Source organism: Dasypus novemcinctus, chromosome 7 (assembly GCF_030445035.2).
Source record: "Dasypus novemcinctus isolate mDasNov1 chromosome 7, mDasNov1.1.hap2, whole genome shotgun sequence".
Classification (NCBI taxonomy): Eukaryota; Metazoa; Chordata; class Mammalia; order Cingulata; family Dasypodidae; genus Dasypus; species Dasypus novemcinctus.
The window spans coordinates 38025090-38037699 of record NC_080679.1 but is presented as its reverse complement, the minus strand read 5'-3'; the positions used below and the strand labels follow the sequence as shown (position 1 = coordinate 38037699).

Sequence of the window (12610 nt, the reverse complement as noted above, 5' to 3'; positions counted from 1 at the left end):
TTTTCGTAATGACCTTGAGTCCTAAGGAGAGGTTTAAAAAAAAAAGGTTTGATACAAATTCTTCCAGAAGCCAAGGAATAGAATCACTATCAAATGGATTTTCAGTGATAATGGTGAATGTAAAAAAGTGTTGATACATAAAAGTATGAATATCAGTTATTTGGAAAACTCACTTAAATATGACATCTTATTTTCCAAAGATGCTGTTCAGTGTGAATTATTGGTTTGATACTTAATCCTTTAATTGAAAGCATCAGATCATTTTGCTTGGGCGAGATAGTCTACTGTGGGCTTATCACCTGTGCTGCTTTTGTCATTATATTTCAATAGGAGCGTATGAATGAGTGTGATGAGAGATGTCTTTCGGTTCTGTCAGCTATTTTAGAGGCATTGGAGCCCTGCAAGAATGTAGACATTCTTCGAGCAGGATTACGGTGAGAACTCTCTTACACTTTGTTCATGTGGTTTTCTGTCTGGCATAAGGAATTGAGATGAAGCTTTACTCCTTTTGGTGATGGGGAGGGATGTGGGTGGGAGTTTTGTTGATAGTTGTTATAGTCTTTAATACCTTATTAACCTTAGAAATCCTGATCCTGGATCAAGTAAAACTGAAACTAATACTTCTTTTAGAGTCCACCATAAAAAAGGTGTGAGTAACATGGAGATCTAAATTAACATCATAAAACATACCACTGATACGGATAGAGGACCAATTGACATTTATATACAATTCATAAATGTTATTTGGTCACTATCTGGGGGTTACATGACCCTGGCACAGCTTAACAAGGAACCTGAGTTTTATAATTTATAAAATTGATGCATCTGATCCAATGTCAGTAAGAATAATACTTAATTTCACTTTTCATTGACTATGCTTTTGAATATCTTTTTGTAATCATTTGATGTGATTTGTTCATTAATAAAGAGAATAATTTGGGAGGAAGTCGTGCTTGATTGGTTCTGGATCTTTCACTGTTTAGGCTTTCTTGAATAGGTAGATCACTTCATTTCTATGGGCTTCATAGTCCTTGTCTATAAGAAATAAGAGCGGGATCAAATGTACTCTTACAATTTCTCTTTAGTTCTGAGATTGTAGGATTGTGATATTTATTGTGTTTTATGACAGGCTTCTGGTTGATCAGCAAGTTTGGAAAATCGAGCGTATCTTCACGTTGCAAACCATGATGAAATGTGTTGGAAAAGATGCACCTATTGCTCTTAAAAAGAAACTGGAGGTTAAACACCTTTTGAATTTCCTTTAGTGGGTGATATTTGAAAATGATATTTCTTGTGACCAGCTATTGCTCCTTAAAGTCAGTTTTTTATGAGGACATTATTGGGCTTTTGGGTTTAGCTTTGTATAAGTAAAATAGAAATACATGCGTATTTCTCTGTACATATAAATATTTACAAATATATGTCTGAATCATTTTGCTCAAACTTTATCCTTTTTATTTAAAAAATAGAAGTTTAATTTATTTTGCCACAAATGATCATTTAAATTTGTTTGTTTTTCTTTAGATGAAAGCCTTGAGGGAATTAGACAGATTTTCTGTTTTGAATAGCCAGCGTATGTTTGCAGTATTAGCCGCCATGAATCACCGTTCTACTGTACTTCTAAATGAATGCAGTAAAATGGTCATAGGTAAGGGGAATTTTTTTCTTAATGAGTTATAGCATCTAACCTATTGTTTTGGACTGTACTTATTTTGTTTGTTTTAAATGCTTTGTTTTCATATGAGAAATATCTAATGATATGGTTACATCTAAATTTTATTTTTGCCTATAGCCTTATTTACAAAATATAATGCTATTTTTTCTAAAGAAATAAAAGTATTGAGCATCTTGAATCTTACCTTCAAAACCATTGTGTAATTTTTGTTTTTTTATGTAACTCATTCTTAAAGGTAATATCCATGGGTGTCCTTTTAAGATATTGATCAGCATAATGCAATCCTGCAAAGATCTTCGATACTATAACATAGATCTTTTCGAGGGAATAGCAGATTATGTGACTACAACTTTTGAACTCTGGAAGTTGAAACAAGTGAGTATATAGTTCACAGTAAGCCTCAGAAACTTTTCAAGAAGCATATTAATTCATTTAACATTCTAAGTATTGCCATTTCAACATTATAGAAGTTAAGATACCGAAAGTATTCTAGTACTTAACTAAGTTACTTTTTTTTTAGTGAAGTTGTAGATTTATAGAAAAACCATGCATAAAATACAGATTTGCCGTATTGCACCCTATCTAAATTGACTTGAAAAACTAGCTCCTTATTAATTCTGTCTGGGGGTTACTTGTTAATATACTATTTGATCTCTTGACCATCTTTCTATCTGAAAAAAATTATATTGTGAAAAGTTTGTACTTCTCTTGGTTTCAAAAGATTTTGTGGTGTTTTAGTTAGATATATAGCCAAAATTTCTGCATTTCCATTTTTTGCTTGTCAGATTTAGAATAATAAAGGTGGCTGATATGACAGGCTTATGCTTTTTGAAGAATGAAATGTTAGTACTTTAATGATTATATCTATTTTCTGTTCCTGGAAAGTTTACTTGTTTCCTCCAGAGTAAAAGCCTTTAAATTTGGGGACGGTATTAATAATATAAACATCTAAATGAAGCAGTCGGTAAAAACTTTTTGCAGTGAAGTAAGTGATAAACATGATCGATCTCTAGACTTTGGGGACCAAAGTGATTATTGAGGTTACCATGGAAATTGATTTTGGAAAGAGAAGTTTAATTGTGGGAGGACCCAAGAGGGAAATAGGAAGTAAACTGGAAAGTTTATTTTTATTCTAAATATGTACCTCCATTTTCATTTATAAAAGTTGACATTGAACATAAGACATTTTTGAGTTCTCTCATATATTAGAATCTAGGAAGTGTTTAGATTTGGGGGGGAACAGTTCAAGATTGAATTGGTTTTGAAAAACTTCAGAAAAAATATATTTAAAGATAGGATTCAGCTCTGTTGTAGGAAAAGGATAGGATTTATTTTTAAATGAAAAAGAAGATTGGAAACCATTGTATGCTGTAATTCTCAGCTTATAAAAAGGGATTGCTTTTTAACCCAGTGCCAGAAGCAAGAATTAATGGAACAGATTTGGTGAGAAAAAAGTTAATTGTTCCTTTTTAGGGAATATTTTGTTGATCAGGACAGTTCTTTTGCTGTTTAAAATTTTTTAAAAGATTGCTATTAACATATTAAAGAGTTTTACCTTTTTTTTTTCCTCTTTTTAAAAGGTTCTCTTTCTCCTTATTTTATTTGAAAACTTTGGCTTTCGACCTATTGAATTGATGGACTTGTTTATGAAGAAAGTAGTGGATGAATACAAATTCTTAAACATTAAAAGCATCGTCCCTATTCTTCATATATATTCTTCTCTCAACCACTTCCAGAAATGCCAGAACAAAGAGTATGTGCTTGTTATATTTTTACTTTTTTATTGCTGCACAAAAATTACAGAAAAGATTACAAATCAGAAGCTCAGTAAATTATCACAAAGGGACATATTCATAGCCGTGATTAGTATTCCTTACTCATTAATGAAGTTAAGCAGAATTTTGTTTTATTTTACTTTTCCTGTTGTTGGTCTTATTGTGGTTTAAGATATATTTGTTAATTCAAATAGGAGTTTTCATTTCAAACTTTCCCAGCTTATCCCCTCAGCTCCTGAGTTCATAGCTGAATGTTGATCTTAAGTATTCATTAGTTTCTAAGCTACTGCTTTCTAATCTTCTCTCTTTAACCACAACCATACATTTCTAATATTAAATACTGCTATTCCTCAAATATGCCATGCTCTTCCATACCTCTGCCTTCCACCCAGAACATCTTTTATTCTTTCCTATAACAGCTTGAATTCATTAAAGTAGAAACACATATGAAGTGTCATCTGTTAGAAGAATAATTAAAAGCACAGAATCTGGAGACAGCTTGCTTAGGTTTGAATCCTGGGTCTGCTGTTCATTAGCTACTTGACATTTGGCAAGTTACTTATCCCTGTGTCTCAGTTTCTTCATCTGTTAAAATGGAGATAATAGTTATTTCTAATCACAGGCTGTTGTAAGGATTAAAGTTTATTCTCTGTCAAGTTCTTAAAACAGTGTCTGGCCATAGTAAATACTATATAAATGTTAGATTAAAAAAAAATTAGTATAGATCACAGGTATCTTGGAGTGAAAAACTAGGGCCGTTCTGAAGATCTCAGTGGCAAGAATTCACAAGCCAACCCTTTGCCATCAAGCGACTTGACTGTCACTTTCCCTGTGGTCTTCACTCAAGATTCAGATTTCCAAAAGAAAGAATCTGATTGGCTGAGTTTGTCCACATGCCCATCCATTGGGATGATTAATCAAAGAAGTAGTACTGGGCGAACTATAAAGCAGCTGCTCACTATATTCTTCGTTGAACTGCCATTCCTTCTATAATACTCAACTGACATATTCCATTTCCTAAGCCTTCCTTAATTATCTCTGCCCGTGCCTCTGTGCTTGTTACCTCTTATATAAATCTCTGATGGAGCCTTGATTACATGGGTATAATTATTTGTCAATAAGTCTGTTTCTGCTGCTCAATTGGAAAGCTCTAGGGTCATATCCAGGTTCCCATTATGCCTAATTTAACACAAGGCCTGGCACAGAGTAGGTTGAAAAATGTCCCCAATGTTCAACCTTCCTTTACTCCCCTGGCTCGGTTTTCTTATGAGGCTGACTCCTTAGTACCTCCAGTACTTTTGAGATGAATACTGTCAACAAGGAGTGTCAGAGCTCTGGAAACAACCTGTTGGATTCCATGGAAATAGGAGAACAAATATTGGGTGATTGGGGAGATTTTTTTTAGCCAACTCCAGGCAATTTAAGAAATAACTTGGGGAAACGGACTTTGGCCCAGTGGTTAGGGCGTCCATCTACCACATGGGAGGCCCGCGGTTCCAGCCCCAGGCCTCCTTGACCCGTGTGGAGCTGGCCCATGCGCAGTGCTGATGCGCGCAAGGAGTGCCGTGCTACACAGGGGTGTCCCCCGTGTAGGGGAGCCCCACGCGCAAGGAGTGCACCCATAAGGAGAGCCGCCCAGCACGAAGGAGGGAGCAGCCTGCCGAGGAATGGCGCCGCCCACACTTCCTGTGCCGCTGACGACAACAGAAGCGGACAAAGAAACAAGACGCAGCAAAAAGACACAGAAAACAGACAACTGGGGGAGGGGAGGGGAATTAAATAAATAAAAATCTTTAAAAAAAAAAAAAAGAAATAACTTGGTCCAATAAAATTGGAATAAAGGGGCAATGTTAACACTAGTCCCATAAAGGAGGGAGATCATGAACATTGTCTTTTTGTCGCTCTTTTCTGCTTTCATCGAACCTAGTGGTTCTCAACTGGGAGTGATTTTGCCTCCTAGGAATGTTTGGCAATGTCTAAGGACATTTTTAGTTGTCATGACTGGTTTTAGTGTGCTCCTGAACTATAGACCTCAGTCTGCATTTTGCATATTATCATACACATCTTACAAGAGTCTTAAGTTCAGTAATTTGTAACTCAGCTCATTTGTTCTTGACTCATCCTTTTGAACTAACACACTCCTCCTGTCTTCCTCTTCTGAGCTTATTTGTTTGTGTAGTCAGCAAACATTTACCGAACACCTGGGTATTTGGAACTAAGATGAATAAGACACAGTCCTTCTTGTTGGAAGAGTCTGTGTAATGGGAAAGGTGGACACATGAATTGGTAATTAAAAACCATCTGAGAACTGGAATGATAGGATTTTATGCAGGATATATGGAGACAGAAGAGTGATGCTCAACCTAGCCTAGAGAAGCAAAGGGTCAGGGTGAAAGCCAGGACATGCTACCTGGAGGAGATGGTACCTTAGCTTACCTTAAAAGATGTATAGGAGTTAGGAAAATGAAGGTAAGAAGGGAAGAAAATCTGAGCAGGAGGGATTCTCTAAGCATGTCATGGAGAAAAGGACAAGCAGTTTTGGGTTGCTAAAGCATGAGGTTCAGTAAAGGAGTAGGGTATGATAAGACTGGAAAGGTGATCACCACCCAGGGTCCAAATTTAGTCAGCTGCAACCTTGTCCTTTTCTGCTGCATACCTCAAATTCAAATTCAGTCAGTTATCAGTTTAATAAGGGCTGCCTCACTCTTGTCTTTAGGTTCTGTTACATTCTTTCTCTCCCATTGTAACTTCTCTAGTTCTACTTGCCATAGCCTACATCATCTCTGCCTCCCACACCCATCTGCTTCTACTCATGGTACCTGCCAGTTTTTCTCAAACATTTTCCTTTGTAATCTCATTAGTAATGAGTTATTTCAGGGGATATTTGCCCTTTGCTTCAGACTGACTGCTCTGTGCCTTCACCTCATTAGTTCCTCACCAGAGCTCACACACTATGTACTTTAAGGGCTCCATTTCTTTGTTCAGCTACAAATGACCTTCCCCTTTCCTATCTTTTCCATCCATTGAAATTCTGCTTACCCCAAAAACTACTCTGTCTGCTTTGCTTCCTCTGCACTGTCACAGTACTTTATGTGTATGTCTTTTTTTAAAAACATAATGATAAGATAGCATGTTCCTTGGAAGTCAGACTGACCTTTGTTCAAAGGATATATGTGCTATTATTAGGTATATCATTCTGAGCAAGTGACCTAACTTAGCGATTGTTAGTTTTCCTCTCTTCATCTGTGTTGACCTACTTTATTATATACTGTGTACCACTAATTCTGGATGGTAGGACCAAGTGTGAAGCACTTTTTAACCCAGGGTATTGATAACTAAAGAATGTTAATTGTTTATAATTTTACAGGGCTGTCCCAGGCCCTATAAATACACTCATGGTAAAAATTTAGCAAAATGGTTAAAAGGGTGGGCTCTGGAACCTGGTGTCTTGGTTCCAGTGCTCTCTACTACTTTCTGATTGTGTCCTTGGATAAGTGACTCAACCTTTCTGAACCTTTTTACTTATCATTATCATGAGAATAATAATAATATATACCCCTCAGAGTTGTAATGGCAATAAAAACCTGTAAAGCATTTGTCCCTTGCAAGATATATAGCAGTGACCAACTTTTACTGATATGTCCTTATTATAACCACCTGTTCTGAATGATATTTGCAGTCTAATGTTCTTATCTCATTTCTTAGGACTCCTTAAAGCCACTGGTTCTGTGGCCCCTCACCAACTCAGCCATGACCTTACCTTTTATTTATATTTGGAAACTGGTCTTTCTTTGTTCCCTTGAAGGTTCCTAGATGTTATGGCCAGTGCTCTGGTTGGTTGTCTTCATGAGATCTCTTCTGAACGCCTGTTGAATGCTGTGTTCTCATTTTGCCTGATGAATCATTTCCCCCTGGCCCCTGTTAATCAGCTTCTCCAAAAGGACATTATCAGTGAGCTGCTGACATCAGGTAGGATGCCATTGTCTATTGGGGCCCAAAACAAGGCCCCAAACAAGACACACAAGACACTAGCTGTCTTGTGTGTCTGAATGGGGTTTCAGTCGGAGCAATGTTAGTTACAAAGTGCAGAGTACATGCTACCAAAGAAAAGAAAGATAATAGTGAAGTTATCAGTCAAACCAACTAATTTATGGAGCCTCCTTTAATGACAGATCATACGTATAGAAGGAAAGCATGAGAAACACATCATTATTGCTTTTATTTACTCTTTAGTAGCAAAAACTAAATGTTAAATTTGTTTTTTTATGCCTGATTGGAAGTATTTTCATTTCCTAATCTTTACATATCACATTTGGAAGGCAACTTAAGCCAACATTTGCAGCTATAAACATTTGGTCACTCATGGCCTGTAATAAGGGCACAGCCTATTAGAGCAGATAGTTAATACATTAATGGGTTTATTAACTCTTTGAACCAAATTAATTGTTGACTTTTGCTCTTTAATATTTAACAAGGAAAATGCAATTTCAGGATAGAAATACAAAATTTGGTGATACATCTGAGAATAAAGTAGTTGTTATTATTTGCTTTTTATTGTGTTATGAAAGTCGAAAATTAATTGTGAAGAATCAATATCATGTGCTGAATTTTCAAGCAGTATACTTAGGGGAAGCAGCCTTGAAGTGTGAGTCAGGTGAGCTGGAGAGGTAGTCCCAAGTTTACCTTTGATTTATCATGAGGCTTTTAACATTCCTGGATATTTCTTCTTTTTCTGTACCTTGAGCAATTTAAACTGAATCATCTCTTTAAGATATCTTAAACTTTAAAACAGTATCAAGTATAGGACATTGATCTAAACACTGCTGGAATTAGGGAGACTAGAGAGTTCTCCTAAGAAATGTATAACTAGAAATATTGATACATTAATTCAGTTTTGTGGCTGTGGCACTAATATTTTGTCTTAGCTGTATATATGTGTGTATGTATGTAGTGCATGTATATATTCATGTTTCTTTGTACATATATTTTAGGTGACAAGGAGAGGAATGCTCACAAGCTTCATATTTTGAATACTTGTCTAGAACTTGATGATACTCCTTATCACAAGTTCATAGACATAGCACTGCCACAGCGGCCATCAGCACCATTATATCCACATACAAAAGTTGAAGAGGTGCTAAGCAGTCTTCTGGGAGGTGAAGAATACTTTGCAAAAGATGTACAGTTGCCACATAATTATCATATTGGTATGAGACTTCGTGTGATTTTCCTTTATCTTACTTAAGTCTCCTTTTTTCCTTCTGACAAAAGATTAGGTTAGTGTAGTGGTTAAGAACATTGTCTCTGGTTTCCCGAGTTTGGATTCTCATTCTGTTCCTTACTAGCACTATTTAGGCATCAACTTCAGTTTCCTTATTTGCAAAATGGCAATAATAATAGTTACCAGCTCATAGGTAAATGAAATTATACATGTAAATTCACAGACTAGTATCTGGCACATAGTAAGCTCTTATTGTCTTTTGGCTACTGTTATTATTAGTACTGGTAGTAGTAGTGTACATTTTGAAACAGTCATTTTAAGTAGTGCTTGAAAAATTAATATCAGTTCTTTTCTTTCAGATTTTGAAATCAGAATGGATACCAACAGGAGTCAACTGTTTCCATTTTCTGACACAAATGTGATCTCATCTTCAGATATTCAAAGGTTGCTTAAATATACTCATTTGCTGGGCTCTCTGAATTTAAGTCCTAATTCTAAAATGCTTTGTATTAAATAGCAGTAATAACACTAAGACCATGTGTTTGTATGGAGCTCCCAGCACACCAAAGAGACTTCTCATCCATTAATTTACTCCATAGGAATAAATGTGGGCACATGAGTGAATACAGTAGACTGGAGTTGCACCTTTTAATGAAATATACAATAGTTGTTTCTATTCCATTTTGAAATGAAACAGTTCAATTAAGAGGTGTTAACATAATTAAAACTATTAATGCAGTGTAAATTTTCGACAAGATAATATATTAGTGATTATAAAGACTTGCAGCTTCTACAGAAATCGAATACCTGGTAAATATTTTGCTCTACCATCAAGACCTTTCCAAAGATAAGAAACTTAAGCTTTTTCATAAAGTTCTATTGTGTATGGGTCAAAGCAAAACGTAAGGTGTTTCCTTGACTCGTACTACACATAGGCTGTCTGGGAAAAATGTAATGCTATGGCATAAGAGAATGCCCTGCTTTTTAAGCAGAAGCATAAAATCACATAATCATTGCACACACCTCGTGTTCAGTCAGCCTTGGCAAAGAGGAATCAGACATGGATCCTGACCCCAAGGAACTTAATATTTCCTCTTGCACTATAGGACATGTACATAAATATGATAGAGAGTAGTACAGAAAAAGTTTTGTGGGAAGGCAAACCTTTATCTGCCCATCCTCCATTCACGTGCGGTTCTGTCACTACTACTCCATTCTGAATCCATCTAACTTGTTCCTTGGTCATCTTTTTCGACTGCTATCTTCCCTATCCATGTTACCATCTCATCCCAAAAAGAGCTTTCTTTCTGACCCCTTTCAAAGATCATTTTCTTTTTCAGGTTCTCCACTGTTTTGGCATAATAACATAATAGCTCTCAGCATAAAGGACTATATGGGAAGTCTGAGCATGTCTTTAAAAACATGAAATTCTTCCTATGTGATCTAAGATAGCCCGCAATAGAGGGAGGATCGTAACAATTTAAATGTTTTTCTTTTTCTCCCAGTGAACTTACTTCCATAAGGAGAGGAACAATGGAAGAAAAACCAAAAAACAAATTTCACCATCCACATTTTTGTTACATAACACCTTTTTTTAATAAAGAACAGCAATTTTTATGTATTTATTTTAAATTTTAAATTTTTTGTTTTTTTTATTTCTCTCCCCTTCTCCCTCCCCACCCCAGTTGTCTGTTCTCTGTGTCCATTTGCTGCATGTTCTCCTGTGACCGCTTCTGTTGTTGTCAGTAGCACGGGAATCTGTGTTTCCTTTTGCATCATCTTCTTGTATCAGTTGTCCATGTGTGTGGTACCATTCTTGGGCAGGCTGAACTTTCTTTCTCATTGGGTGGCTCTCCTTACAGGGCGCACTTCTTACTCATGGGGCTCCCCTACGTGGGGGGACACCCCTGCGTGGCATGGCATTCCTTGCAACATCAGCACTGCGCATGGGCCAGCTCCACATGGGTCAAGGAGGCCTGGGGTTTGAACCGCGGACCTCCCATGTGGTAGGCGGACACCCTAACCACTGGGCCAAGTCCGTTTCCCCACATTTTTTAATAGTCTTGCTCTTAGGATTTTCTTTGTATTTGGTCTCTCTGTTCTCGTTTTTAAATGCTATCTTCTGAGACAATATGTATAAGAAGAAGAGCATTACCATTGGTATTATCTACACCAGTATTTCTACCACTGGTGTAAATAATTATGTTCAGATCAAAAATCAGCATCACAAATGAAAGCCTTCAAATGGGTGTGTTTGTGTCTGAAAATTTTCCTCATCAAAAACATAGTCATCTGTAAAGATGGCCGAGGTATAACTGTTTTGTGTAAAGCATTATTATGAAATTTTTGGTTTATAAAATAGCCTTCATATACTAGAATATCTTCAGAGGCCAAGTAAGAGAAGGAATCGAAGGACTAAGACAGTAGAGAATGGTGAGGACTGTGGTTAGTGGAGAGCTCAATTTCTAAAAAGTAGGAATGGAGCAAGATTGTGAATAGTAATCTTATTAGTAATTTTTCTTGTATTGTTTATTTTCATTTTTAGAGTAGCTGTGCTATGTGTTCCTAGATCTGCTTACTGTTTGAATTCAACCCACCCCAGAGGATTCCTTGCTATGAAGATGCGACATTTGAATGTAATGGGTTTTCATGTGATCTTGGTAAGAGAAAAATGCAAATGAAATGTTCTTCAGATACTGACATACTGACAGCTGCCAGAAACATTGTGGTTAAAGCTAGTTACTAGGACTGTGGAGGAATTGTCAGCATTATTGGAATAAGTGTTTTAGTATTAGTAATTGTTTTCTTTGAAAAAGACATCTCTGATAATGTGATTTGGCTACTACTGATCTGATTGCTATCATTTGCTAGAGGTTTTATAAATGTTAAATTTGTCACCTTAAATCCTTTTTGCTGAGAGGAAAATATGTGTATATAAAATGTAAAGAATATATGTAAATATAAATATATAATATATAATGTAAAGACTATATAGAAATAAGAATATACATAAATGAGACACGTGCAACCACACCTATTTCCGAGTTATCTTTTACAAGGAAAAAAAAAGATGTTAACCAAAATGTTTTCATGGGCCACTATGAAGCTGTTACATGATGTTTATTTCCAGGAAAAGCTCAGTGGTTGTAAGAGGATGGTTCTTCTTATTCTTTCTTATGCTTTATTTTGATTCTGAACACTACACTTTTCTTAAAGAGCCTATCCAGATGTCTTTATGTAGCAAGAAACTTACAAATGAATTTATATTTATCTTAGTCTTGGAATCTACCTGAATGCCACTCATTTAGTCCTGTGCTTAATAGGAAATGTAAATATTCGGTACTTTGGTATCCAAAAGTGGATTTTGAATGGGTTACTGAGGTTAAGATGGCCCCTTTCTCCTAATGGACTACTATTTAAGGCTTTGTTTTTCAAATTGGCTATTATATATGTTCTAACTTTTTCCAAAAAGAAATTTTTATACCATTTAGAGGTTTTTTAAAGTTTTTATAATATTCACCATTAGGACTTTCTTCAACCCTAGCACATGATCTTTTATGAGGCATTTTAAAATGTGAGTAATTATAAGGTAATACTTGCTTCTAAGAAGCAGTTGGCATAATGTTACTTTAATGCGCTTGGATCTCTAAACTAGCTCTTATTTTATGTGTCATCATCTTGCAAAGCTGATTATTTTCTTCTTTCTTTGGTAAGGTCAATAACTGGGAGATTGAAAAACTAGAGCTGGAGGTTGCAGTCACATTTTTGAAGACAAAAATCTATTCAACTGAAGCCATTCGGACTGCTGATGTAAATGTGCAAGGCACATATTAAAGTAGAAAACAACCTTTACATATTAGGAAAGATGAATTTGTAAAAATAACTTTAATAAAGACCACAATTCAGAGTCAATGAAATTCACTTGACAGCTCACCATAA

General features: G+C 35.9%; 1 protein-coding gene across 1 annotated transcript in view; it reads left to right on the top strand.

The window, feature by feature from the left end:
• The window catches only part of FASTKD2 (FAST kinase domains 2), a 17457-nt gene extending 4847 nt beyond the window's left edge, over nt 1–12610 (top strand). The window contains exons 3-12 of the mRNA XM_004458136.4: nt 331–434; nt 1130–1238; nt 1525–1648; nt 1911–2050; nt 3256–3428; nt 7256–7419; nt 8442–8657; nt 9031–9115; nt 11217–11331; nt 12386–12610. Of these exons, the coding sequence (XP_004458193.2) occupies nt 331–434; nt 1130–1238; nt 1525–1648; nt 1911–2050; nt 3256–3428; nt 7256–7419; nt 8442–8657; nt 9031–9115; nt 11217–11331; nt 12386–12505 (1350 nt within the window). The 3' untranslated portion in view covers nt 12506–12610. The remainder of the gene's footprint in view (nt 1–330; nt 435–1129; nt 1239–1524; nt 1649–1910; nt 2051–3255; nt 3429–7255; nt 7420–8441; nt 8658–9030; nt 9116–11216; nt 11332–12385) is intronic.